At 42.3% G+C, this 27,194-nt stretch overlaps 1 protein-coding gene across 4 annotated transcripts in view; it reads right to left on the bottom strand.

Annotated features, from left to right (window-relative positions):
* astn1 (astrotactin 1) overlaps window positions 1–27,194 on the bottom strand; it is a 152,690-nt gene that overhangs the window by 92,186 nt on the left and 33,310 nt on the right. For 2 of the 4 annotated variants that reach the window (XM_048989538.1, XM_048989539.1), the window contains exons 3-5: window positions 17,055–17,448; window positions 12,101–12,250; window positions 7,553–7,699 (exon numbers count right to left, since the gene is read on the bottom strand). In XM_048989538.1, the coding sequence (XP_048845495.1) occupies window positions 7,553–7,699; window positions 12,101–12,250; window positions 17,055–17,448 (691 nt within the window). The remainder of the gene's footprint in view (window positions 1–7,552; window positions 7,700–12,100; window positions 12,251–17,054; window positions 17,449–27,194) is intronic. The other 2 variants (XM_048989540.1, XM_048989541.1) reach the window with 1 other exon arrangement.

Here is a 27,194-nt window from a genome sequence, read left to right as displayed (position 1 = left end):
AATGGCTTTCTCCTCCCAGAGTGACCTTTCAGCTCATGTCGGTACAGGACTCGTTTTACTGTGAATAATCACACTGTCTTACCAGTTTCAGCCAGCATCTTCACAAGGTCTTCTGCTGTTGTCCTGGGGTTGATTCGCACATTTCACACCAAAAAACGTTCCTCTCTGGGACTCAGAATCCATCTTCTTCCTCAGCAGTATGATGGTTGTACATTCCCATGTTTTTTATACTTGCGTATTATTGTCTGAGCAGACGAATGTGGGACCTTCAGGCATCTGGAAATTGCACCTAAGGATGAGCCACACTTGTGGAGGTCCACGGTTCTTTTCCTGATGTCTTTGTTGATTTCTCTTGGTTTTCCCATGATGTCAAAGAAAGAGACTGTGTTTGAGTTGTGCCTTTATATGCATCCACAGGCGGGCCACCAATTAACTCAAATGGAAACAATTAACCTATCAGAGGCTTCTTAAGCTCAGATTGGAATGATCTGGAGTTTTCTTTTTGTTTAAATACACAATACTTCTGACTGATGAAATTGATAAAAAATAACATAAAACATAAATTCTCTCTCTTTATTCTGACATTTAACAAATGCAAAAAAATATGTCAATATTTATTAATCTAAAACAGACAAAGTTTACTCTGATTTAATGTTTGACAGCAAAGAAAAAAAACGTTTTTTGTGTTTTTTTCTGAAATGTATGTAAATATCTGGTTTCAACTTTACAATAAACAAGGGAAAGGCACTGTGGTCAACTGAGAGGCAAATTCAAATGAACACAGTAGCAGACAAACATTTGTTCTGTAGTCTGGCTGCATGTCAGACATCCCAGCTCTCTGGGAATTTCTGACACTCGCAAAAGATGACTAATGTGCGATATCCCACACAGACACACACAGTCGGCAAATTTTCCTGCCACTTTCTAACCCCCATCAGCACATTCCACCACCAGAACTCCCGCAGGTCAGCAAATTAATGCTGGCACCCCAACACCCCCACAGCCAGCCAGCACTAAGCTTGGTGGTGCCTAATTTTTAATACTGCCATACAGTCCATAAATTATACTGCAGTATTTTGATGGTATTTTTTGATGGTATTAATTGTTGCTTCAGCTTTTACCAACCGTTCAAATTTCTCCTCAGCCAGAGCTTCTGAAGATGTCAAACGATTCTGGAAAGCACTGACCATTTACTGCATAGTGTCCACTGAAGGCTGGAGGGATCTGAGAGAACCATGAATCAGTTCTGCCATGTTTCCTTTCAGACTGAACCATTGATTAACCAGCTCAGCTACCAGCTTAGCCATTAAAGAAGTTTGGCAGCTGTATCAGAAAGTTCCACACTATTTTCGCACACTTCAGCAGCTGCCACTTCGCCCACAGATTCACATTTCATTTGCTACAGCTCCTAATATCATCAGTACAGCTTGCTTTACTCTTAATTCAATGCTGAATGGTTTAAATAAAAAGAAATTAATGTTGAGGATATTTCTGAAAGGGAATGACTAGGGGCCACGTGATCTTGCTTCTTCATTTCAACAGTATTTTTTAAAAAAGCTAAACCATTCTGGTATTTCTCAATAATTAGCTGTGCATGTATGACAGCACCACCACCCCCCCTCCCCCACCACACGCTTGTCACTTAACTTTCCCTGAAATCAATATGCTTAGTGTCGGACATCTGAGATCTATAGAGTATGAATGATATGCCACACTTTATGATACGTCAGATACAAGCAGAATTGATGCTTAAAGATAACGCGATCAGCACTACAATTGTAGTATACTACATGAAAATTTGCTTTTTTGGGGGACTGATTAAATCTGTCCCCAAAAAGGTTGTGAATTTTAAAGAATGTAGGATAGCTAAAATTAGGTGAGTATAATGGCAGCACATAGACATCTTTCTATAAGATCATGTTGCAGTAACTGTTTTGACTTCGGAGACAGAAAAGCATAAACAGGATCTGGGTATGATCTTCGGAAGGCGATCAAAAGTATAAAACGTCAGTATGCACACAAAATGGACTTACAGCTCAGCAGGAGACATGTCAGATGTGACAGGGAATCCAGATGCTTATGGACTTCAAACCTCAGATATGTGGCATCAGCCTCCTTTCTGGATGAGTTGGATGCCTTTTACGCTGCTTTGAACTTGCCAGCAGTGACCCACCTGAGTGGCTTCCACAGTGCTGAACAACAGCCTCCATGAGTAACGTGAGAAGAATTTTGAATTGACTCAGCGCTCGCAAAGCGGCCGGCACTGGCAGAGTCTTTGTATGAGTTTTAAAAACCTGCTGCGACCAGCTACCAGTCTTCACTGACATTTTTAAATACTCTCTGAGAGAGTCTACTATCCCCAAGAGCTTTAGAAACACAACCATCATCACAAAGACAGCCAAGGTAGATATTCTCAATGATTACTGCCTGCAGACACGTGCCCCCATCACAATGAAGTGCTTTGAGAGGCTGGTGCTGCAACACATTAAGGACGTGATACCAGACATCCTATCTGCAAAGGCTGGCGTGTATGCAGGTTTTTGAGATAACCTTTTGGTCAGCTGTTCAAACCCAGGTGTGAGGACTCTTCACCCAATCAGTACTCTAATTAGTAATCTAATTATGGAGTTGCAGCGAAAACTTGCATATACAGCAGCACTTTCTGGATAAGACTGCCCACCTTAGACCCACTAGAGTTTGTATACTGCTGCAACAGGTCCATTGAACATGCCATCCCCGTTGCTCTCCAAACCACTCTGTCTCAGCTGGAAAATAAAACTGCTGTGTCAGACTGTAGTCTGTGGAAACTCAGTCTTCAACAGTGTCATCCCATCTCAGCTTGATTTGGGGCTTAGCTCCTTACTCTGCAGCTGGATCCTGGAATTCTTCACTGGCAGACCCCAGCACGTACGTCACCATCAACAATGCAGTGTGTCCTGCTGTACCAATCTACAACTGCATGGCCAAGCACAGCTCCAACTGCATCCACCACCGTCATCAAGCTGATCAGCAACGATGGCGAATCAGCCTACAGGGAGCATGTCACACTCCTGGGAGAGTGATGCCAGGACAGCAACCTGACCGTCAACATCAGTAAAACGAAAGAGCTAATCATGGACTTGTCGAGGTAGGTGGCAGTCCATAGCCCCATCCACACTGGAAGGGGCACTGTGGAGAAGGTCAACAGTTTTAAGTTCCTTGATGTCACTTAAGTGATCTCAATATGCTTCAGCAGTGATCAAGAAGGCACATAAGTGCCTATATTCCCTCAGGAGACTGAGCCCTGACTAACTTCTACAGGTATACTGTGGAGTCCATCCTCACAGGGTGCTTTACATCCTGGTACTGCAGCTGCTCTGCTCAAGATCTTGAAGCCCTGGACAGGACAGGACAGGATAGTCAAAACTGCACATAGTACCACAGATAGATACCTCCCGGAGATCCATAACATCTTCACCACATGCTGCCTCAGGAAGCAAGCTGCTATATGGGGGATCCAAGCCCCCTGCACTGCCACTTTTCACCCTCCTCCTTTCTGGCAAGTGGCTAAACTCAATGCGGGTACACACCTCCTACCTCTGGAAGAATTTCTTCCCCACTGCCGTAAGACTGCAACTGTTCTTACAGTATACTGATCCTGTTACAACCCCAAACTCCTAGCATTTCTGGCTTAACACTGATTTACATGTATATTGTAATGTATATCATACATACCATGTTTATTCTTCCAGATAAATCTGTATCTTCATGCCCATATTTACGTTTGCATATTCATATTTATAGTTATATTGAGTTTGTTTATGTATTTGTCTTATGGCTTGTTACCATGTGTCTATCTGAAGGAAATGCACAAGTAAGTGTCTCATTGTCCTGAGTACCTGTTCTGGTACCAATGACAATAGACCTTTTGAATCCTCGAGTTCTTTGAATATCACTGAAGTGCACTAAATCCACTCCAGTTGTAAATACATTAGGTGAAAATCACTTCTCCCGGGAAGCTGATTTAATCTGGCTCTCACTGTCATCTGAGTGTAAAAGAATGTGAGATAGCTGAAGGTAGCTGAAACAGCTACTTTTATGAAAACCAAAGCAAGTGTTGGCATACAGACAGACTGAAAGCAAAGTCTAGACACTACTGCTGAGCACAAACGATTACTGTAAGACTAAACCGAAAGCACAGCTTCCCTCATAAAACTCCCAAAAGAAATGAATTTGCCAATGTGTCGATGTAAATTCATTTTATTATGAAATTAAAAGTATTATCTATCTTATTAATTGAACCACAGTGCTAATCGTTTCACATGAACTGCTTTCAACATCACAAACGTTATTTTCCCCTTTGAAGCCAGCATAAATGGACGTCTGTGGAAGATTCATGTAGGCTTTATCTAAATGCAGAACAGACAAAATCTTATTGGCCAATCTGCTTCGATGAGGTGTTTTTGGAGCCCGCCCAGATGCCGTGCTTCACTGGGGGTCTATGACAAGTTCATACATAGTTTTTGAACAGGCAACATTCATTGGACAAACATTGGACTTGTAGTCAGATATTTTAGGCCTACCCGGATATCCAAGCTTCCCTGCATGGTGTTTTGGAGACATCTCAACAAGACAGGATGAACTACCAATAACATTAAAGCTCATTACTGACAGGTTTCACATACAGTTGGCGGTGTTGCCTCACAGTATTCATTGGATTGCATGCAGGAGCAAAGAACCATTTCATTGCCACCCATAGTGACAGTTTATCATTTCATCTTTCACCAATGGTATTTGTAAATATTGTAAATAAAGTCATTGAGTCTGATGTGTTTTTTTTTTATTTTCAGTGGATTTTTGGAAGACTAATTTGGTAGTTGCTCAGAAGAATCTCGCCTAGGGCACCAGAACACCCAGGGCTGGCTCTTACCTCACTTTTCCAATTCCGAAGCCAGGTGATGAGCTGGATAACATTTGGATAGCCTTGGTGGTCAGGTCACCCAAGTAACCCAGGCAGGTGGAAAAGTTGCCAGTGTAAATTGGATGTTGTTAGGGTATTGTAGTTAACTGACAAACAGGGGTGGTGATGCATATTTAAAAAAAAGGCAGGGCCAGGGGGTGTGTTTCTTTTTCAGCCTCCCCGGGAAAGACATTTCCAGAATGGGAATTCAGAGAGGATACTCCACCTGATACTGTACCTAGGATTCAAGGCAGGATACAGCCTGGCCGTGGAACACTGGACCAAATTTCTCCCTTGCGCTTATGTGAGGCTATGTGGAAATATGCTATCTCAAGCTACATGAGGTTCTTAATCTTGTAAAGGGTATATCATGGCACGCCTAAACATTAATTGTGGTGGGTAGTGCAGGAATATGAGTACCAGAGCTACTCTATGCTATATTGTCTGCGAATGAAGGTAGATGAGTTCAGGAGCTTTAGCCTTACCAAAAGGATCTTTGGCCCACCCCTTTGGCCTACCCCCCCCCCCGACCCCCCCAAAAAAATAAATGCACACTAATTAGTTTAAATAATGTTGGCAATTTCCATGATCTCCTATCAAGGATTGAGCCTCCTTTTTGTAAATTTCTAGTGACATTCTTGGTTAGGTTGAGCCTGCTTGGTTGAATCTGATTTTCTTGGGTTATACATTCCAGTGAAGGACAAGATATCAAGGAGCAGCTGTGGCTGGAAAGGTGTCTCTTATAAGCTGGCATAGTGCAATCAGAATGTCACCAGTCCTGTGGCTGGCAGAGTGATTCCATCGTCAGGCCCTTCAACAAGGCCCTTAACCCCAATGGCTCCAGGGACACTGTTTGATCCTAACTTTGGGCAAAAATTAAAATAAAATATCCATCCATCCATCCATCCATCCATCCATCATCTTCCGCTTAATCCGAGGTCGGGTCGTGGAGGCAGCAGTCTCAGCAGGGAGGCCCAGACTTCCCTCTCCCCAGCCACTTCATCCAGCTCCTCTGGGGGGATCCCGAGGCGTTCCCAGGCCAGCCGAGAGACATAGTCTCTCCAGCGTGTCCTGGGTCTTCCCCGGGGTCTCCTCCCAGTGGGACATGCCCGGAACACCTCACCAGGGAGGCGTCCAGAAGGCATCCTAAGCAGATGCCTGAGCCACCTAATCTGACTCCTCTCAATGTGGAGGAGCAGCGGCTCTACTCTGAGTTCCTCCCGAATGACTGAGTTCCTCACCCTATCTCTAAAGGAGAGCCCAGCCACCCTGCGGAGGAAACTCATTTTGGCTGCTTGCACTCGCGATCTCATTCTTTCGGTCACTACCCAAAGCTCATGACCATAGGTGAGGGTAGGAACGTAGATCGACTGGTAAATCGAGAGCTTTGCCTTTTGGCTCAGCTCTTTCTTCACCATGACAGACTGATGCAGCGCCCACATCACTGCTGACGCCGCACCGATCCATCTCCCGTTCCATCGTTCCCTCACTCGTGAACAAGACCCCGAGATACTTAAACTCCTCCACTTAGGGGAGGACCCCATCCCCAACCCGGAGAGAGCATTCTACCCTTTTCGGCCTTTCATTTTTATAAAATATAAAATTGAATTACATTAATAAGTAATATCCCTGGTATTCGCAGGGTGTCCCAAACCACCTGAACAGCAGAGTGTGAAGCAAGCACATGAATCAGCTCCCTCCCTCCAAAAAGAGTGGATTGCTCCATTCAGAAGACGGCGAAGAGTCTGCTATTAGTGAAGGAAAGTAAGTAGCATGACTTCTTCTTCATGTCACTATCCGCTATCCAAGGTCTATTCAATAACCAAAAAGGACAAGGGAGCAGAAAACAACAGGCCTTCCACACAGGGCTGTGCGGCTGACTCTCTGTGACAGGGTGAGAAGTTCTGACATATGGAGTGACCTCAAAATAGAGCTGCTGCTCCTTTAAATCAAGAGGTGTCACCTGAGGTGGTCTGGATGTGTCATATGATGCCACCTTAATGACTCCCAAGGGAGCTATTCCAGGCATATCCTACTGGGTAGAGACCACACAGGACATGCTGGAAGGATTATATCTCCTCGTCTGCTTAGGAACATCTGGGGATCCCCAAGCAAGAACCAGTCTGCAAACTTGGAATGTGAGAGCTTATCTAAGCAGCTAGGCATGTTCCCCCCACAACCCTCACCAGGAGGTATAGTCTGATGGTGCGTAGGTGGGTGGGTGGGTGGGTGGTTGGATGGATGGATGGATGGATATAAAAAGGTACTTTCTTGGCACACAGTAAGCTTACACAGCTGTAATTCTGGGACTAGATAATGATGACTACTGGCATAACTCTGTATTTAATCATCGATGTAAAAATAAGAATTTTAATTAAACAACTCTTTCAAAAATAAAAACACAATTTACAAATCTGATGAACATAACCTCTCCTCGGGCACTCAGTTTTTTTCACCATATCTCAAAACATGACAAAACAGCCTCAACAATTATTAAAACAAAATATTTAAATTGCTATAAACATTACCAACAAATATTAATTTCACGCATCATTATACCCAAGGTTTCATTTTCATTTGTAGCAAATGGTCGATTAGATAATGTCTCCTTACCCCCAGCACCCCATGCGATGTTGGCGTTACCATTTCTCGTACCTCGGCTGCGGCGCCGGCTTCGGTTGGGGTCGGTGTAGAACGTCAGCTGGGGTTCACTGTCAGCCTCTGTACCTGAATCCCCGTCTGGGTTCAGGAAGGCTGAGCCTGAGGCACAAGTCAAATATAAGACATATATTCAAAATGCTGCTCCCTTTACAGGGAAAAGAGGGCCTCTAATCCAAATGGTTGTCAAGGTAACAATATCCACTTCTTAATGCTACTCAATCATGTTTCAAGTGTATTTTCAAAAAATACAAAGGAAATGTATTGAAACATATTATTTAACAGTAAAAAGTCCTGAATGAATCCAAATGAGCTCTGAATGATGTTTAGCTTAAATGTAACCATGCTGTCACTGTAAGAAATCCCATACAACAAAACAGTCCTAGTGCAGGGCTGTGTTTGCCAAAACCTTCAAACTGCTACAGCTATAACCCAAGTATCTCTCACAATCCAAAGATAATGCACTACTTGTGAATTGTAAGGTTCACCCATCCATCCATCCATTTCCTGTACCTGGTTCTCCTTTTCTGGGTGATGAGGATCCAGCCGATAATTCCCGTTAAAATGGTGACTCACATTGCTGTGCACACCTACGTACTAAACAGTTAGGAAAATGTCTGCTTTGTGGAATTATTTTATTGTTAGTGAAAATGACATTGAATGCATTTTGCAAACATTGCTCTTATAAAATTACAGAAGGAAGATCTATGGTCAATCCTGCTACAACGCAACTGAAGAGTTCCTGAAAAACACACATTCACTAGAACCATAAACTAAAATACACATGTCAAACGGGAAAAATGAGGCTAGGGAAGTGCAACTCCGAAATTTAGTAACTTACCCCAAATAAAATGAGCAAAATAATAAAAACAGTGATATGAGTGGCCAAAAATGTAATTCATCCAAGAAGAAATAATAGTAATACATTAATAAATTATATCATAAACATCATTTATGGGTCTTACGACATTCACAAGAATTGCATTAGTAACCGAGCATGCCAAACTCGCAATCTTGTCAACTATTGAGAGTTAGAAGTAGTGAGAGCCAAAATGATGCAACATGAACCATTTAATGGTGCTCTTGGTTTACTTTGGGGCATGCTTTGAGCCCTGTTTTGAACAGAGACAACCATCTAGTGGGGTCAGAAAATACTGCAAATGGTTCATGAAGTGTCATTTTGGCCATCATTAATCAGGAGTATTGGGCCACAGCCACCATGCAGCCGGGCTTGAACACAGCACAACTACAACGGATTATGGTATGGGGAGGGGCACTGAAGACAGTCTGCAAAAAGCAAATGTTAGTGAAATACAAAACAATACTGTGCTTTTATTTGATGATTTACCAAATAATTTTAGAATCTAAGCTGCTGACCAGTGCAAGGGATGGATATACACACAGTTGAATTCATTAAAATATTTGCTTTGACTGATTCACTGAAAAGAACATTTTTTAAAAAATGATTAGTAGTGATAAGTAGTGTTTCTCGCTATGACCATATCGCATTGTAGTTTGCGTACTGCTTTTCTCTCCAACTGAAAATCGGCGAAATACAAATCCAATCGCACTAGAAAAGATTTGCCGTGTAATATCACACACTGTAGCAGGACTGAATGTCCTAATAAGCATTTCAACACATCAAATTTGATTGCTCACCTTAAGGCAAAACAGTGAACAATGTGAATATTTTCTGAAAAACAATTCCAAGCCAATAAAGAAGGCTCCTGTACTGCCGAATAATGCTAGGCTGTCAGCAGGGGAGTTTTTAGCTATTGAAAAGATCAGGGGCTAAGTGAACGTTGACTACAGACTGGTAGCCCTAACCACTGTAGTTATGAAGTGCTTTGAGAAAATCATTCAGTAATTTCTCAAAACCTCTACTGAAACTCTCCAGGACCTTCTACCGTTTGCTTACAGATCAAACACATCTGTTGACGACGGCATCAACATGGCCCTGCACTACACTCTGCAACACCTGGACAACCCTTAGACTGTTTGTGGACTTCAGCTCTGCTTTCAATACGATAAACCCAGATCTACTCTTTGAGAAACTCAAGACTCTGAATGTTACGCTATCTCTCTGTTACTGTATCTGTGACATCTTAACTGGAAGAAAACAGACTGTGAAGACAAGCTACCTCATTTCAGATCCCATACTCTTCAGCACTAGTGCCCCACAATGATGCCTTCTCTCTCCCCTGCTTCACTCCTTGTACACCAATGAATAAATTTCACAATATCACTCTACAAAACCCCTCGAGTTTGCAGATGATACCACCCTGATTGGACTCATAAAAAATGGGGATGAGTCCAACTACAGAGAGGAAATAAGTCGACTGGTGTCATGGCGTAATGAAAACAAATTAGACTTGAATACACAGAAAACGGTGGAAATGATCACTGATTTACGCAAAAACCCACAACAGCACCTCCTTTTGGTCATATGAAACACTACCATTAGCAGAGTTGGAAACGTCAAATTTCTGGGCACCACCATCCAACAAGACCTCAAATGGGACACAAACATCACCTCCATTAAGAAGGCCCAACAGCAACTTCTTGCGTCAGTTAAAGAAATTTAAGATGTTGCAGAAGTTCATAGCTAAGTTCACGGCTGCTGTAGAATAAATTATTACATGCTCCATCTGTGTCTGGTTTAGGTCTGCAACATTGCACTCTAAGAGGAGACTACAGCGTATACTGCCATGCGTGGAGAAGTTCATTGGCTGTCAGCTCCTCCCGCTCGGAGCCCTATGATGAGGAACTGACCCCTGCATCCTGGCCATTGCCTTTTCCATCTTCTTCCATCCCAGCAAAAGCACAGAATAAGAGCCCTGAGCAAAAGGACAAACCATCTCCTTAACAGCTTCTTCGCCCAGGCCATCACCCTTCTAAATAAGGACCCATGAGAAACTGTCTCATATTCCAACCACCCACTGCATAAGCTTCATTCACTTATAGAACTCCATTGCACTATACCCAAGCTGCTTGCGCTATACATCCATCCATCCATTTTTCAATCTGTTTATTTCTCTATTTATACTGTCTATATGCTTGCCTCATCTTGCACATCTCCTTTTCCTTATTCTATTTATTTGTCCTTGTATTCTTACTTTAAGATATTTAGTTGTATGTCAAAATTTGATTATGACATGACACCACCCACAATAAAAGAAATTCCTTGTACTTCCTTGTACTTTTTTTTTTCTTGAAAGAAGATTGGCATCGAGGCTAAAATACTCGGGGCAGGTGATCGGACCTTATGACACCCATGACCGTCAGAAACCGCAAGCATTTGATAGTGAACGAAAATTCAAACAGTGCAAAATCAAAAGATATTTCTCAGAGTTTATCACACTCTCCTTTATAAATGTTACAAATTTATAAGATGCATAGACTTATAAAATATAGTGCTCTGGGACTGTTGCTGTATGCCTGAGCTGGTGTTTTCTTACCAAAAAATATTTTTTCATATTTTTGAAATGCAATTTATTTATTTTTAATTATCAATATTATCAATTCAAATTCAATTCAAATTCACGAACTGGGTTGTAATTTCAGGGACATTGTCAATTCGGTTCTAAAGGATGCACAAGCCTGTTTATAATGAACTGGGACATTTAAAAGTTTTTTTTTTTTCATTTTGTTTTTATACCATCTAGATTTGAAACAATATCAAATCAGAGGTTAGAACATGTTCTAGTGTATCACACAAACCTGAATGGGTGAGACAAAAAAGTGAGAGTCATATAAATTATATTCTGTGATTGTTAATGGGTTAACTGATATCCATTTATATCTGCACATTCACTGCCTCAAAGTTGCCGATTTTCGTTAGCTGGCTGGCATGAGATTTTTCATTCAAAACAAGTCTGCACACACATTTACAAGTATGCAACAGTTTAATTTCCTTGAATATAGTCTGTAGGGCTTGCAAACTGCCACAATGCTTTTGATGTAGCTATTTTTATCTTTATAATGCAATAATATAGATTTCCTTCATGATTGTGAGAGTCTGAAAGAATGAGTGTCACACCAGATGCGTGAGAGTTGACAACCCTGCTGCCTATTATCGCATGCATCAATTTCCATATACAATGCTTTCATAGCAAAACTAACATTGTAAGAAATTACATTAGGGTTCACAAACATTTAAGACATAGAATGCCCAGATCTTGCACAGCAGTTTATTGACATTTCCCTTTAGAATGGTATTGTGTATTTTAAACTTAATATAAATTTTGCAAGCGTCACCGCTGAGTACTTTATTTTCCTCGTACTATCCAAAGACATGCAACTAGGCTAAGTGATGACTTTAAAAACTTGTAGCGTGTATGTATCCTGTGATGTACAGGTATCCCATCCAGGGTATGGGGGTGTAGTTCTACCTTCTGCCCTATGATTCCTGGGATAGGCTCCAAGACCCCTGTGACCCTGTCTAAGCAGTTGAAAAATGGTTGAATGTTTCCATTCACAGAGGATCGAAGGCAGGTGACTCACCATGGGTTTTGCTGGTCACACGTTTGCGCTGGTTGCTTGACGTGTTGTGAGCAATAAGCGTGTTTTGCTGGTGGTTGGCGTCAATGGGGCTTGTGGCGATGATGTTGTCCTTGTACTTGCTCATTAGAGATAGTTTAGTAGTGTCACTGCCTGATGAAAGAAATGGCATATAAATAAGACAGGGAACTGAAGAGCAAGCAAACCGCTTTAAATCCTCAGCAGGGAATACAAGCTTCTCAAGACTTTTAAAATGTACAGCAAAAACTTTGGGGTTACAGACTTAATTATGTGAGATTAGCACTGTATAGTCCTGCCTTTGTCCCTTTTGAATCTCTCTACCAACCAAATAATTATGATGACTAGAAAAAAAAGCAAAAACACTTTCTATAGTATCAAATAAAAGGCATTCTGCTAACAATCATGCTACTGTCTGTCTAATTGTCTAACTGGTGCTGGGGTGTCCCAACAGGTCATTGAGTGACGGTGACAGTAGAGTGTGTCTGAAGAAGTTCAGATGAGAATGCAGCTCTTACTCTGAACAGGCACTAGGTCGGGGCGTATAATTAATTAAAGAAAACAAAAACGTGTATAACAGGGTGCAGAACTTATTCTGTCAGCTAATATTGTTCTATGATGTCAGATTTCCCAACAAACTGCTAAGGTAATACAAAAACAGTCAAGTACTTGTTATTATCAGTGGGAATTTCTGTCATTTGTTTGGTCCTGTTCTTTGTCATTGCCCTGTCCACAAATGAACAGGTATCCCAGTCATTTCGGACACACTACTGAAAGGCGTAGGGAATATCGGGGGAACACAACTTCATGACATCCGACAAAATATTCCACTCTTTAAAACTGCATATATGATTGTAACGCTGGTTTGACATTACCAGATTAATTTTTACTGCTAAAAAAAGACAATAGATAGCTCATCACTATGTTTAAGGTCAATAACAACAAACCTCTTGTTAAGATAATTAATCAAAAATTCTTGTAAATGTCATAATCTCTCATTATAATATATAATGTAATATAACAATCGAGAACACGTACATATGTGAGAGTTATGGCGCACTTAAAAAATATATCATTTTGTAGCATTTGTTAATTTTTACTGGGATTGAAGTGAAAAAACAAAAACATTAAGCAGTACTGATGTGACCAATACAATATTGATACAGACTGATCTCTTTAATTTCAAATATATTTCAGACACAAGAGTAATAAACATAAATTATAATTTATTCTGGTAAAAGAAACGCAAAGGCATATTTACAGGGGGAAGCCAAATGAAAATATTGGGAGTTACACAAAAATACGCTGCCCTATGCCCCTACTGTAACTACTATTGACATGAGGATCTAAGTGGCAGTAAGGTGCTGCTCTGTTACTTCAGTCTGTGCTGCTCTATTAAAATATATTAACAGGAAAAAATGTGTTTCACAGAATTTACCACAACTGCAAAGATTCACAGAACATCTGTATAAACATTCATCTAAACTTTATGTTCTTTGTTAAGAATATATACTTAGTGTCCAGCTTTTTAAGGTACGACTGCTTCAAGGGACCTGCCAAAACAGTCCATTATATCCAAAGTCCGATATATCCAGAGTTGCCGTATGCTCAAAAGACAACTCGGAGACACCATTTATTCATGCCACACCCCAGCAGACACACTTGTGGTATAGATTATTATCTTGTACATGTAGTAATCCGGGGCGGCATGGTGGTGCAATGGTTAGCACTGTTGCCTCACACCTCTGGAACCCGGGTTCGAGTCTCCGCCTCGGTCACATGTGTGCGGAGTTTGCATGTTCTCCCCATATCGTCGTGGGGTTTCCTCCGGGTACTCCGGTTTCCCCCCAAAGTCCAAAAATATGCTGAGGCTAATTGGAGTTACTAAATTGCCCGTAGGTGTGCATGCGTGAGTGAATGGTGTGTGAGTGTGCCCTGCGATGGGCTGGCCCCCGTGCCTTGTGCTTCTGGATCCCCCATGACCCAGTAGGATAAACTGTTTGGAAAATGGATGGATGGATGCAGTAATCCAACTTTACCTGACCAGGTACGTGACTCTTGATAATCCCGACTACATATCTGCGCTGGATATCTGTTGAGTTGAGCTACTTTGTCAAGTTAGGCTACCATAGATAGCCCTTACCCTAACCCCCAAAAAACAACTAAAACCCCTAACCTAAACCCCTAAAACCTAACCCTAACCCCCAAATGGTGGGCACATTCACATGCGCAAAAAAGCTCGATAGTACATCTCGATAGGTAGCTCAACTCGTCAGAACACCGGGACCAGCAGGCCTCGTTCATTATAGACGATATTCCATTATAAGCGAGTCCACTATAACGGGATTTTAAGGTACTGCAAACAGACTGCTCCTCCAAAAAGATAACCATGTGTCTGGAACTGAAAACATAAAGCATGCAGACATGGTCAGAAGGTTTACTGACTGTTTCGCTAAGCTAAGACACCGAATCTCAGAAAAAGCCACCCTCCTGGGATTTTCACACACTGCAGTGTCTTGTCTTTAAAGAGAATGGTGCAATAAATAAGAACAATCTAACAGATGGAAGTTCTGAGGACAAAAACACATTGATAATGAGAAATTTGCTAAAGCTAAGAGGAAGGCCTCAAGTGTAAAAATAACCAACTGTGCAGAATGGAATCTCTGAGCACGTAATTTGTCAACCCTTGAAGCAATTCTGGAGGCAAAAATGGGCCCTACCCAGTACAAGTTGGGTGTACCGAGTGTACTTACTTATTAATTCTTTCAAAACAACAATGTCCCACATAATTACCATACTTCATACTCTTAAATACCTATTTGCATTTTCCCCCTTAAAAATTAATCATAATTACCTGACCATTTACAGCATTTCAGCACTGAAGAATAAACCAACAAGTGTTTTGTTATTTTGTCCTACTACCTCAACATCCATCCTTTCCAGGAACACCTCTATTAAGCCACTCTATAGTCCTTTAACTGCTCTCTTGTGCTCCCTGAATGCTCTCAGTGTTGTACTTTTACCAGGGTCTTCACTGAAAGGTCAGCCTAGCTGCACTAATGCCAAGTTGACTCATTGGCAGCTATGTATGTAATGTACTATCTGCTGGCTTATATGTTGCTTTGGACAAATGTGTCCGTTAAATAAATAAATGTAAATGTACTTGTCAATGTAATAAGAATATATTTTTCTTATTGAGACTGTAAATGTGTTTTCAGTCATGCTCAGTTACTTTTTCTATCCTGAACATACTGCAGTACTTTCTATAGTTCTTTCTATACCTTTATAATTTCTATATATAAACTGCAAAGAACTCACTTATATTAGATAGGACATGCATGGGGAGGGGGGCACAGTCCACCCAGTATTCAAAATAATGGTATATGTCCCACCAAATATTTTCCAGAATTTTGCTTTTAACAATATGAATAAACTTGTTGGGAAAATTTGGTTCTCATCTAACCTGTTAACCTACTAACTGTACATAGGTATAGAATATGCGCTGATACAGGATAATGTGAGAGGACGGATTTGACTCAGTCACTTAACGGATCTGTCCCCCTTATATTGAAAACAAAGTGATACCCTTGAATGTATGGTTGCCTTCATTAGGATAACTATACCTGAATTTAAGTATTTGAATGGCCCCTGGCTCTCTTAAAATAACCAAAAACCCAAAAATATTTCAATAAAAGTTCATTGAAATCCCTGATCTCCCTCCTAGATACATATAACCTGCATCCAATTATTTGTTAAGTGTGGGTCATGCTAGAAAACCCAAAGAACACATTAAATAAATTCTGTAGCACTATTCAAGTCAGTTAGCTTAGTGAGCTAAGCTGAACCCCCAGTGCGAAATCGCTTGCAGGATCTCACCGAGGGGCCATTAAATAATTATGCAAATACTACAGTCAGCATAAAATATGAAAAGTGCAAATTATTTCTCCTAATTTGAATTCAACAAAACAAAAATTTCCTTACATTGTGTTTATTTTCATTACAGTGTTTAACGTATTGTATCAGAAGATACTTACTTTGAGTAGTATACAATCAATTATAATGATGAATTAGAGCACTCTAATTAGATGCATCATCTTTGTTCTAAAGAGTGGCTGGTACATAGAGAATTGTCTCATAAAAAGTAAATAGCCAGACAGTAGAAATTAACTTCAGAATAACCATACTGTGTGTTTGTTTTGACCATTACATGAACATAAGAACAGAAATCTTGATGCACTGGGGCATCTCCAGTAGATCGTATTGCTCTTACCCAGAAACCATGTGGGCTCCCTTATTAACTACTGCCTGTCCTAGTGTGTGACACATTAATTTAACAAACCTTTTAATGACTGGACTGCATGCTAAATCAACAAAAAATGTTTATAGACTGCATAGATTTGCTTAATTTGCATCACTTTAGACCCATTTTATATAGTGGCTTCTTATTTACTGTATATAAATCATATTATTATCCATCCATCCACCCACCCATCCATCAAATTTCTGCTTCTTCTCAAGCACAGAATTTCTGTCTTGTTTGACATCTATCCATCCATTCTCCAAATTTCTTATCCTACTGGGTCGTGGGGGGTCCGGAGCCTATCCCGGAAGCTATGGGCATGAGGCAGGAACCCACCCAGGATGGGGGGGCAGCCCATCGCAGGGCACACTCACACACCATTCACTCACACATGCGCTCCTATGGGCAATTTAGTAACTCCTATCAGCCTCAGCATATCTTTGGACTGTGGGGGGAAACCGGAGTACCCGAAGGAAACCCCACGACGACATGGGGAGAACGTCATATTATTATATATTATTTAATTTCTTGTAGTACTCAGGTGCCATTTGGCATGGAATAAGGCAATAGTATTAGGATATTTTCTGTACTGATCTTTGTTTTTATTCAGAGAGGAAGTGCAGCATACGATTCACACACCGGGAGTGAGGTCCAAGCTGGCCTTGTCATTACAGCCTTGCAGTGAATCCAACGTACGTGTAACCTGACTGGTAAAATCTTCGCCGCCATTCATGCACTCGCGTTGCAGGTGGTGCCGCAGGTCCGCGATGTCATATTCGTAACCGTCCAGAATTGGCGTCTCGCGGATGCTGAGTGTGCCGCTGGAGTTGTGGCCCTGACCGCGTGAATTGCGCAGGCTCTCACGGGCTTGGCCACTCATCAGCACTGAGGGAATGTAGTGGATCTCGTTGGCAGCCTCTGCACTGGCACTCTTCTGTGGCTGGGGCACACGGCGACGTTTACACCAGCGCCGCCGCGTGTACAGGATGAGGACCAGACACAGTATGGACAACAGCAAGGCTATCATGCCACCCTGCAGGGGAAAACAGATTAGCAGTGTGAGACATCAGCACAGCAAATCTTTAACTTTCTCTTAAAACACTTTTATTCAAATAAGACAAAAGCTCAACTGAAAGCAATATCTAAGGTAACCAGATAATCCATGTAAGGGGGGACACTTTTGAACTAGGACAGGATTTGGAAATTACCGTTTCAATTGCAGTACCTGGATTTCACTTTAAACAGTGAGTTCTTGCTTTGTGCTGATTGGTCAGTCTCATATTACCATGCATGTGTCACTAATGTTAATGTGAAAGATGAGTCTTTTGATCAAGGAAAGTACAAGAAAGGACTGAACTATTTAGTCAAGCACAGGAGCCTATCAGTTTTAAAGTAGTTTGTAAAACCAGAAGCTTCCTCTCTGACATGGATTGTCTGGTCCCTTTAGTAATATCCCACAACAGTATTTTCCTACAGCTCTATCATCCGTTTCTCAATCCACAAACAGACAAGCTTTTTTTAATAAGGCAACAATTCACCAGAAACACATGAGTAATTCATTGCGCTACAATGATATATCCATTACAATGTCACTTAGCGCTTGGGATTTTCCTGCGCCACTGTAATCTTATGGGACCACCATCATACACACTACAGTATATTGCCAAAAGGATTGGTATACCTGCCTTTACACACAAATGAACTTTAATGACATCCCATTCTTAATACATAGCCTTTAATATGGAGTTGGCCCTGCTTTTGCAGCTATGTCAGGTTCAGCTCCTCTGGGAAGGCTGTCTACAAGGATTTAGCGGAATAACGTTAACGTAGTTTTTTATCCCATGGAAATTGAAAGATCGATCTGCCTTGTACATTTAATAATGTAACCATGTTTATAACATGTCGTGGGTTGTACACATAAAATGTATTTCTGAACCACACAGTCGAATCCCCCAATAACTAATGAGACTACTTTTCCATTCTGTATTATTTTGGAGTGGGGGTGCAGTTTTATATGAAAGCACATGTGACGTGTGACTCATATGACTTTTGCAGCCCCCGTGCTTAGTTAGCATAAAGGTCACATGAAAGTGGCCAGGAGCTACAAAAGTTCCCAGCTGAGATGGCCCAGGAACTGGAAACCAGGAACTAGGTTCCTGAACTTCAGTTGGAAGTGCCTTTTATAACAAAAATAAAATCGCAAATTCAGACTTAATTTATTCTAGGTTTTCTGAAATCATCACAGGCTCAAAATTACTCATACATACAAATATGATACTTATGGTTTTAGTGATTGTCTACTGCAGATACCTGAATATGTGAGCAAATAACACAAAAACCATATGGCAGACCTTTTTCAAACTTTGCACAGGCATTATATGGGTTTGGAAGAAAAACAGATCGCCCCAAAAACCGAAATAGCGACATATAGTGATAGCAAAAATAAAGGCCAGCTTTGACACTTCATCCCGTTAAGTTAACTCAATAGTGGTTTTATACATTTTTTTCAAACTTTGCAGAGGCATTGCAGGGAAGCTGAAATGCAGCTCATGAATTTTGAAACAGAACACAAAACTGAAACAGACACATAGTGATTGCAAAAAAAAATGCAGATTTGATTTTTGGTTTGGTGCTCATTGGGTGCCTGTGTTAGTCCTTTTCAGGACTTAATAAAAGGGTGTTGTTCTCCCCTAAACAAGCCGCCTCCTCATTCGCTGTTGTCTTCATAATGGTCTGCCTGTCATCACGTTGGTGTTAGAAGTGGGATGCCAAAATCAGCGTGTCTGTACATTTTCAAGCAAGTCTGCTCCAGCCAGGTGGACTTCAAGGCAGCAAGGAAGCGGCAAACAAACAGAGGTGGCATTTCTGGCAAGATAGCTGCATGGGACACGAAGGAGAGGGCACTGGGCACACTACTGCCCGGAAGCCCAGATCAGAGCCATGGGCAGACAAACAGGGGACGGTGGAGACGGTGCCCCATCCATCCGAGGAGCTCTGGACCCATGCAGTGCTCCCAGACGTCACCTCTGCCAGCCCACCAGACCCCCGTCCTGCCAGAGTACGCACTGAAGCTGCCCCTGCCAGCCCACCAGACCCCCGTCCTGCCAGAGTACGCACTGAAGCTGCCCCTGCCAGCCCACCAGACCCCCGTCCTGCCAGAGTACGCACTGAAGCTGCCCCTGCCAGCCCACCAGACCCCCGTCCTGCCAGAGTACGCACTGAAGCTGCCCCTGCCAGCCCACCAGACCCCCGTCCTGCCTGAGTACGCACTGAAGCTGCCCCTGCCAGCCCACCAGACCCCCATCCTGCCAGAGTACGCACTGGAGCTGCCCCTGCCAGCCCACCAGACCCCCGTCCTGCCAGAGTACGCACTGAAGCTGCCCCTGCCAGCCCACCAGACCCCCGTCCTGCCAGAGTACGCACTGGAGCTGCCCCTGCCAGCCCACCAGACCCCCGTCCTGCCAGAGTACGCACTGAAGCTGCCCCTGCCAGCCCACCAGACCCCCGTCCTGCCAGAGTACGCACTGAAGCTGCCCCTGCCAGCCCACCAGACCCCCGTCCTGCCAGAGTACGCACTGAAGCTGCCCCTGGCAGCCCACCAGACCCCCGTCCTGCCAGAGTATGCACTGAAGCTGCCCCTGCCAGTCCACCAACTTTCTGTCCAAAATGCGGTTGGAGACCAGGGAAGGCAGAAGATCTCCGAGACCAGCAAGGGCTCTCAGCTTTCCAGCCTCAAGGTGCCGTGGCGAGACCCCAGCTGCAAAGCACGCCCAAGGGAGACAGCAGGCTGAGACTGCTCTTCTCAGCTGTGGGGTGGCCTGCTGCATGGAGACCCAGCTGGCTCAGGAGGGGCTGGAGGGGCAGCAGATGCAGATCGAGCAAGACAGACAGCAACTACAGTATGATGAGGGAAGCAGCGTACCATTGAAAAGCTGTGCGAGCAGATGACCCATGTGTCTGACCTCCAGAAGCTGGAGGCAGAGGCTGTGCTGCAAAACTGCTTGAAGACATGTCTCAACTCGCACTAGCACAGGAATGCATAAAGCTAGAGGAGCGCAGGTGCGCTCTGGAGGCTAGGCTAGTGCAGAAGCACTGTGAGCTGCCATGGGAGACGGCCGGTGAGGAGCGGAGGTGTGAGACCACCCAATCTGGGGAGGCAGAGGGGTGGCAGGCTCTCTCCAAGCCGTAAAGGGAAGAGTCGGCAGCCAGGGGGACCCAGCAATGCCAGCGCCTTCCAGCAATGCTAACTTCACCAGCACTACAATATTATATCTCTATGGAAAACAAAATTTTTCCATACAGCGGAAGACAAATGTCATTTTTGTGACCAGTTCTTGTTTGCTTTTCTCCCTCTTCACTTGTTTTTGTTTAAATTCTCACAAAAGCGCCATAATATCTGAGTGAGCCCAAGAGCAATAATGAGAATGATTATGACTCGGAGAGCCCATACTAAAGCAGTGGCGGTAAACTTTATACTGATTTCTTTGTACATATACTAGATCATTTTGAAAAGGAACCATCATTAATATTGGAACGTTTCTTAAGTGTGGTTTCCTATGATTCGGTAAAAATGTTTTTGCGCAACTTGTTGACTTGAATGCAGAAGACTATTGTGGTTCTTGCGATGTGTGAAATGTCATGTCGATATCATGTCAATATTAATATTGCACATCCTGCAATCTTGTCGGGGTGGAACAGTAGTGCAATGGGTAGCATTGGTAGATCCTCCAGTTTCTTTCCACTGTCCAAAAACAAGCAACTTTAAAGAGAACTGGAGTGCCTATATTTTCCATATGTTTGACTGACTGAATTGCAATTTATATTATATTATATTATATTATATCATATTAATCGATTGCTTGATGAATTGTCAGATTAATGGATAATTTACTCGATTACTGATATAATTGATAGTAACAGCCCAACTGTTCAGGCACATTGTTAGTTACTCTGTTTGATTTTTTATGGATCTTATTACCAGTTCATAAAAACTTTACATGGGTGAAAATCTACACTTCACCAGACCCCAAGTCACCTCAACACAATGATACATGGCAGCATTTAAAAGTATTCCATGGATCTTTATACAGATTTCCAAGGAACATTGTATAGCTCAGTAATTCCCAAATTGTGGGGCAGGAGATGATTTTCAGGATATTCCATAATATTAAATAAAAAGTTTATATCGTGGTCACTAGACTTCCCACTTGGAAAAATTTATCAGTAGCATTCTGATAGTCGGTTAGAGAAATGATTCATGGGGAATTCCACTAAATTTATCATGAGGGAATTTAATCCTGTCACATATTTTTGGAGAGGTGGGAAGAGTGTGTCAGGTAAGCTAGTAATAATAAAGTTTTCATTATATTGCGGTACTATATTATGGAATTTAATCATGTCACCTATTGTAAGTCAGGGGTGACAAATGAAAGAATAGTCACAGATCTTATGAACCTAATTGAGATAAATCATACAAAGTGCTCCACCAAATAAACAGCCTGACCCTGCACTCAGAACCCAAGCTTCAATGTCAGCTATGAATACAGATGTATATACAGTATCAGTGAAAAGTCGGATCACACCCACCCACAGAAAGGCTATTGTCTACATTTTAGAATAATTATAAAGACACCAAAACTATAAAATAGCATGGCTATAATATGGAATTATGCACTGACAAAAAAATAATTTGTTATGGGGACAGTTCTGTGGGTGGACTTAGAAGGTTGCCACTTCAGATTCCTGGGTTGCCAGAGTGATCCCACCATTGGACCCTTGAACAAGGCCCTTGCCCTCAATTGTTCCAGGGACTGGCTGACCCTACTGTTTTCCCTATGCCAGTTCCATGAGGTGGCCTCCTGGGATGCTTTTCCAGCTGTCCTAAAGGGCTTCCACATATTCTGAGTACTCATTGGCCACTTTTTCTTCACTCTCTGGTTAAACTCCTCCAAAGCCATCTCTGTTGTGTTTAGGTCAGGTGCCAAGGGCAAAAGAACATAAGAAATTTACAAACGAGAAGACACCATTCGGCCCATCAAGCTTGTTTGGACAGAACTTACCTAATAGCTCAGAGTTGTTAAAATCTTATCTAGCTCTAATTTAAAGGAATCCAGGATTTTAGCTTTTTAACAGTAAGACTATTCCATACTCTAACTACGCACTGTGTAAAGAAGTGCTTTCTCAAATTCATTTTAAAATGTTCTCCTGCTAATTTCCACTTATGGCCACGAGTTCTAGTATATAAACTAATATTGAAGTAGCCATTTGGCTGAACAGCATCCAGTCCTGTTAGAATCTTATATACCTGGATTATGGTTTCCCTTTAGTTTCCTTTGTTCAAGTCTAAACAGATTCAGCTCAGCTAACCTCTCCTCATAAAACATTCCTCTAAGACCAGGAATCATTCTTATAGCCCTATGTTTCACCCTTTCTAAGGCAGCAATGTCCTTTGTAAGGTATGGTGACCAAACCTGCACACAATATTCTAGGTGGGGTCTTACCAAGGAATTGTATAATCATAGCATCACCTCCTTTGACTTAAACTCCACAGAGATGTAACCTAACATGGCCTTTTTTATTGCTTCCCCATAACGGAAAATAGTGGAACATGGAAGCATCAACATACACACTGAGATCTTTCTCGTAATCAGCTCCCTTTATTTCAGTGGAACCCATAAAATATCTGTACTTTATATTTCTGCACCCTGCATGGATTATCTTTTTTCCAAGATTTTTAAAATCTTACATTTATCTTACATTTATCTGTGTTAAATTTCATCTGCCAGGTATCAGCCAAGTCACTAATTAAATCAAGATCCCGTTGTAGCCTCTGTGCTGCTAGATCAGTATCTGCTACACCACCCACCTTGGTGTCATCTGCAAATTGAACCAGTTTAGTGCATGTATTGGTGTCAATATCCATCCATCCATCCATTTTCCAAACCGCTTATCCTACTGGGTCGCGGGGGGTCCGGAGCCTATCCCGGAAGCAATGGGCACAAGGCAGGCAACAACCCTGGATGGGGGGCCAGCCAATCGCAGGGCACACTCACACACCATTCACTCACACATGCACACCTATGGGCAATTTAGCAACTCCAATTAGCCTCAGCATGTCTTTGGACTGTGGGGGGAAACCGGAGTACCTGGAGGAAACCTCACGACGACATGGAGAGAACATGCAAACTCCACACACGTGTCCCAGGCGGAGACTCGAACCCGGGTCCCAGAGGTGTGAGGCAACAGTGCTAACCACTGCACCACCATGCCACCCGGTGTCAATATCATTAATGTAAATTAGGAACAATAGTGGTCCTAAAATTGAACCCTGTAGTACCTCACTATGAACGCAGCCCCACTGTGAGATTGTGTCTCTAATAACTACTCACTGCTTCCTGTCTATTAACCAGTTTTTCATCCAAACTACTAGAGTTCCTAAAATCCCTGCAGCTTTGAACTTAAGCAAGAGCCGTTTGTGGGGGGCAACCTCAAAGACCTTCTGGAAATGTATTGGTACTAAATGGTGGTAAGTTACTTGTGTTCTCTACTGTGAACAGCCGTGTAAAATAATTATTATACTTATTTACTATATCAATTTCATTTTCAATTATAAGGCTCTTAGTATTGTGCAAATTAGTGATTTCAGCTTTTAGAGCTCTTCTGAAGTTAAAATATATGAAGAAACTTTTAATCTCATCCTCATCCTCCAATGCAATCTTCCTTTCTACATTCCTCTTTGCAAGTCTAGTGTTATTTTTTAACTCAACCTGTAGACTTAGATACTCCTGCTTTATTTTGGAATCATTAGTTATTTTCCATTTGTGGAACAGAGCCCTTTTCCTCCTGACTTTATTCTTAATTTCTGTAGTAAATCACCTTGATTGCAGTTTCCTAGATTTAGTTGTGCTGGAAACAGGTATTAAGTCCTCTTGCACTGTGCTTTTAAAAAATTCCCATGCCTCTTGCTGGATTAGGAATGAATTGGTATGTTACAACATCATCAGCAAAGTCAAGATCAGTAAATCTTGCTTCACCTGCAGATGCCCCACAGCTGCTGGACCCCACGACCCTGCCCAACACTCAGTCCATACAAGCGTTGAACAGTAGGAGCAAGAACACCCCCCTGGCAGGTTCTCCCTGCACTCTGCACAGCACTAACAGTTTTCCATTTGTGGTAAAGAGTCCTTTTCCTCCAGTCTTTATTCTTAATTTCAGCAGTGAATCACCATGGTTGCAGTTTCCTAGATTTATTATTGCTGGAAACAGGTATGAACTCTCCATGCACTTGCAATAACATGCTTTTAAAAAAAATCCCATGCCTCTTTAACAGTTTTGCTATTTAACTCTTGCTCTTCGAACACTAAAATTAACCTCAAATATAATTATTGTCATGATTAATGTTCGGGGCAGCATGGTGGTGGTTAGCACTCTTGCCTCACACCTCTGGGACCCAGGTTCGAGTCTCCACCTGGGTCACATGTGTGTGGAGTTTGCATGTTCTCCCCATGTCATTGTGGGGTTTCCTTTCCTCCAGGTTCTCCAGTTTCCCCCCACAGTCCAAAAACATGCTGAGGCTAATTGGAGTTGCTTAATTGCCCATAGGTGTGCATGTGTGAGTGAATGGTGTGTGAATGTGCCCTGTGAAGGGCTTGCTTCTGGGATAGGCTCTGGGCTCCCCATGACCCAGTAGGATAAGCGGTTTGGAGAATGGATGGATGATTAATGTTATGATCACTACCATCCAGTGATTCTAAAACCTCTAATTTTTCAATCCTGTCCTGGTTATTAGAGAAAACAAGATCAAGAAGGGCTTCTGCCCTGGGTGGGGTATTAACAAGATGAGTAAAAAAATAATCCTGTATTAATTCCACTGTCTCAAGTTCATTTACAGAAGAGCCAGATACCATGTATACCATGTATTTCCTCTGCAGCTACCTTAGGTTCTCTTTAATAGATACTTGAGTTTTTAGCATCTAGTTTTATCCATACAGCTTCTATACTTTTATTTTTATCAGTGAGCTCCCTTGCCTTTATACTGCAACACCACCCTCCTTCTTGCCTATCCATTCTCTATGGAACAACGTGTAACCATTCATATTATATTCTTCTCCATCATTGTCACTCATCCATGTTTCTGTTATTCCTATAATGTCTAAAGTGTCTGATGAAATTAAAGCCTCTAAATTATGAATTTTGTTTCTAATACTCCATGCAAAGTGTAGGCCTCTTACGTTGCCCACTTTTAATATTAATGAACGATACTTTATTGATCCCCATAGGGAAATTGTCTTTATGCCTCCCACAACTTGCTCTTTTTTTTCCATAGAGGAAGTTGTCTGCAAAGGGCTGCCACCCAGGGAGCTGGAGGTTAAGGGCCTTGCTCAAGGACCCACAGGCTGAGGCTGGGTTTGAACCTGTGACCTTCTGATTACAAGCATACAGGCTTAGTCCACAGAGCCACACGCTGCCCCATTAATTCATGCTTTCCATCTCTCCCCACCTATATTCTTAACTAACCCCCCTGCCTCCCCAGTCCTTAGTTTAAACATTCCTCAACAACTCTACACATATGCCTCCCCAACACACTGGTTCCCCTCTGGTTCAGATGAGGCTGGCTTGAACAGGTTCCACCTGTTCCAAAAGGTCTTCCAGTGTCCCATAAACCTAAACCCCTGTTTCCTACACCACCCTTTTAGCCGCACTTTTAATCTCCTTATCTCAGCTAACTTCTGCACGTGGCACGGAAAGTATTCCAGAGAATACCACCGTGGATGTCAAGCTTATGCATGACTTCTATAAATTTACCCTGCAGAACAGAGCTCCTGCCTTTGCCTACATTGTTATTGCCAACATGCACCACGCCCACTGGATCCACCCTGGCTGGGGCCAAAAGTCTGTGTACATGATTCGGAAGGTCCCCTACCTGGGCACCAGGCAGGCAAAACAACGCACAGGACCCTCTATCATGGGTGCACACATAACTGTCTACACCTCTAATAATTGATTCCACTACTACCACAACCCCCCCCCCCCCTTCCTGGGTGGAAGGGGCCCACCTGCCTCTCCAGTCTCTTCCAGCTCTAAAGCTGGAAGCACCTGAAAGCGGTTAGACACCATCACTTCAAGTGATGCCACCTCTGTGAACTGTGTACGCCCTTTTCTACGTCTATGACCTACATTCACCCAGCTCTCTCGACCTATCTGTTCTTCATTCTCCCCCCTCCCTGCTCATGACATACACACTGTCTCCCTAAAAGGCGTATTAACTCACTCCTCTAACTCGGATGAAAACCAGTTGCTCCTCGAGGTCACGAACCTTGACCATGACACAAACATTACATCGCTCGCAGATGAAGTCCGACTGGACACAAACATCCAGAAGGGCAAACATCTTGCAAACACGACACTGAACTGGCCCCATAATTACCTAACTCACTATGACCCCTTTAGTCTCAGCCCAGTATATTTATATAGCATATTTAACTTTTAGTTGATCTAATTAATGTATAGTTAATACAATGAGTACAATAAAACATTAAATTAACACTTGCGTTAAAACGGAACTTTTTTAATTATCCAACAGCGTCAGAGATAACAACCTTTGAAATTAAACTTTAATTTATTATTTTAAAATAACCAAATCAAAAATGACCAGCGTGAGAGGGAGCAATGGGGAAGAGATTGTTTTTCGTGATCCACTGTACTGGTTACCGGCCCAGTTGAAGCAAAGGTGGACAGACCACCATTGTCTCTACAGGTATCACTGTACAGTAAAATAAA

The sequence above is a fragment of the Brienomyrus brachyistius genome, chromosome 21 (assembly GCF_023856365.1).
Source record: "Brienomyrus brachyistius isolate T26 chromosome 21, BBRACH_0.4, whole genome shotgun sequence".
NCBI lineage: Eukaryota > Metazoa > Chordata > Actinopteri > Osteoglossiformes > Mormyridae > Brienomyrus > Brienomyrus brachyistius.
This window is presented reverse-complemented; position numbering and strand designations above follow the sequence as displayed.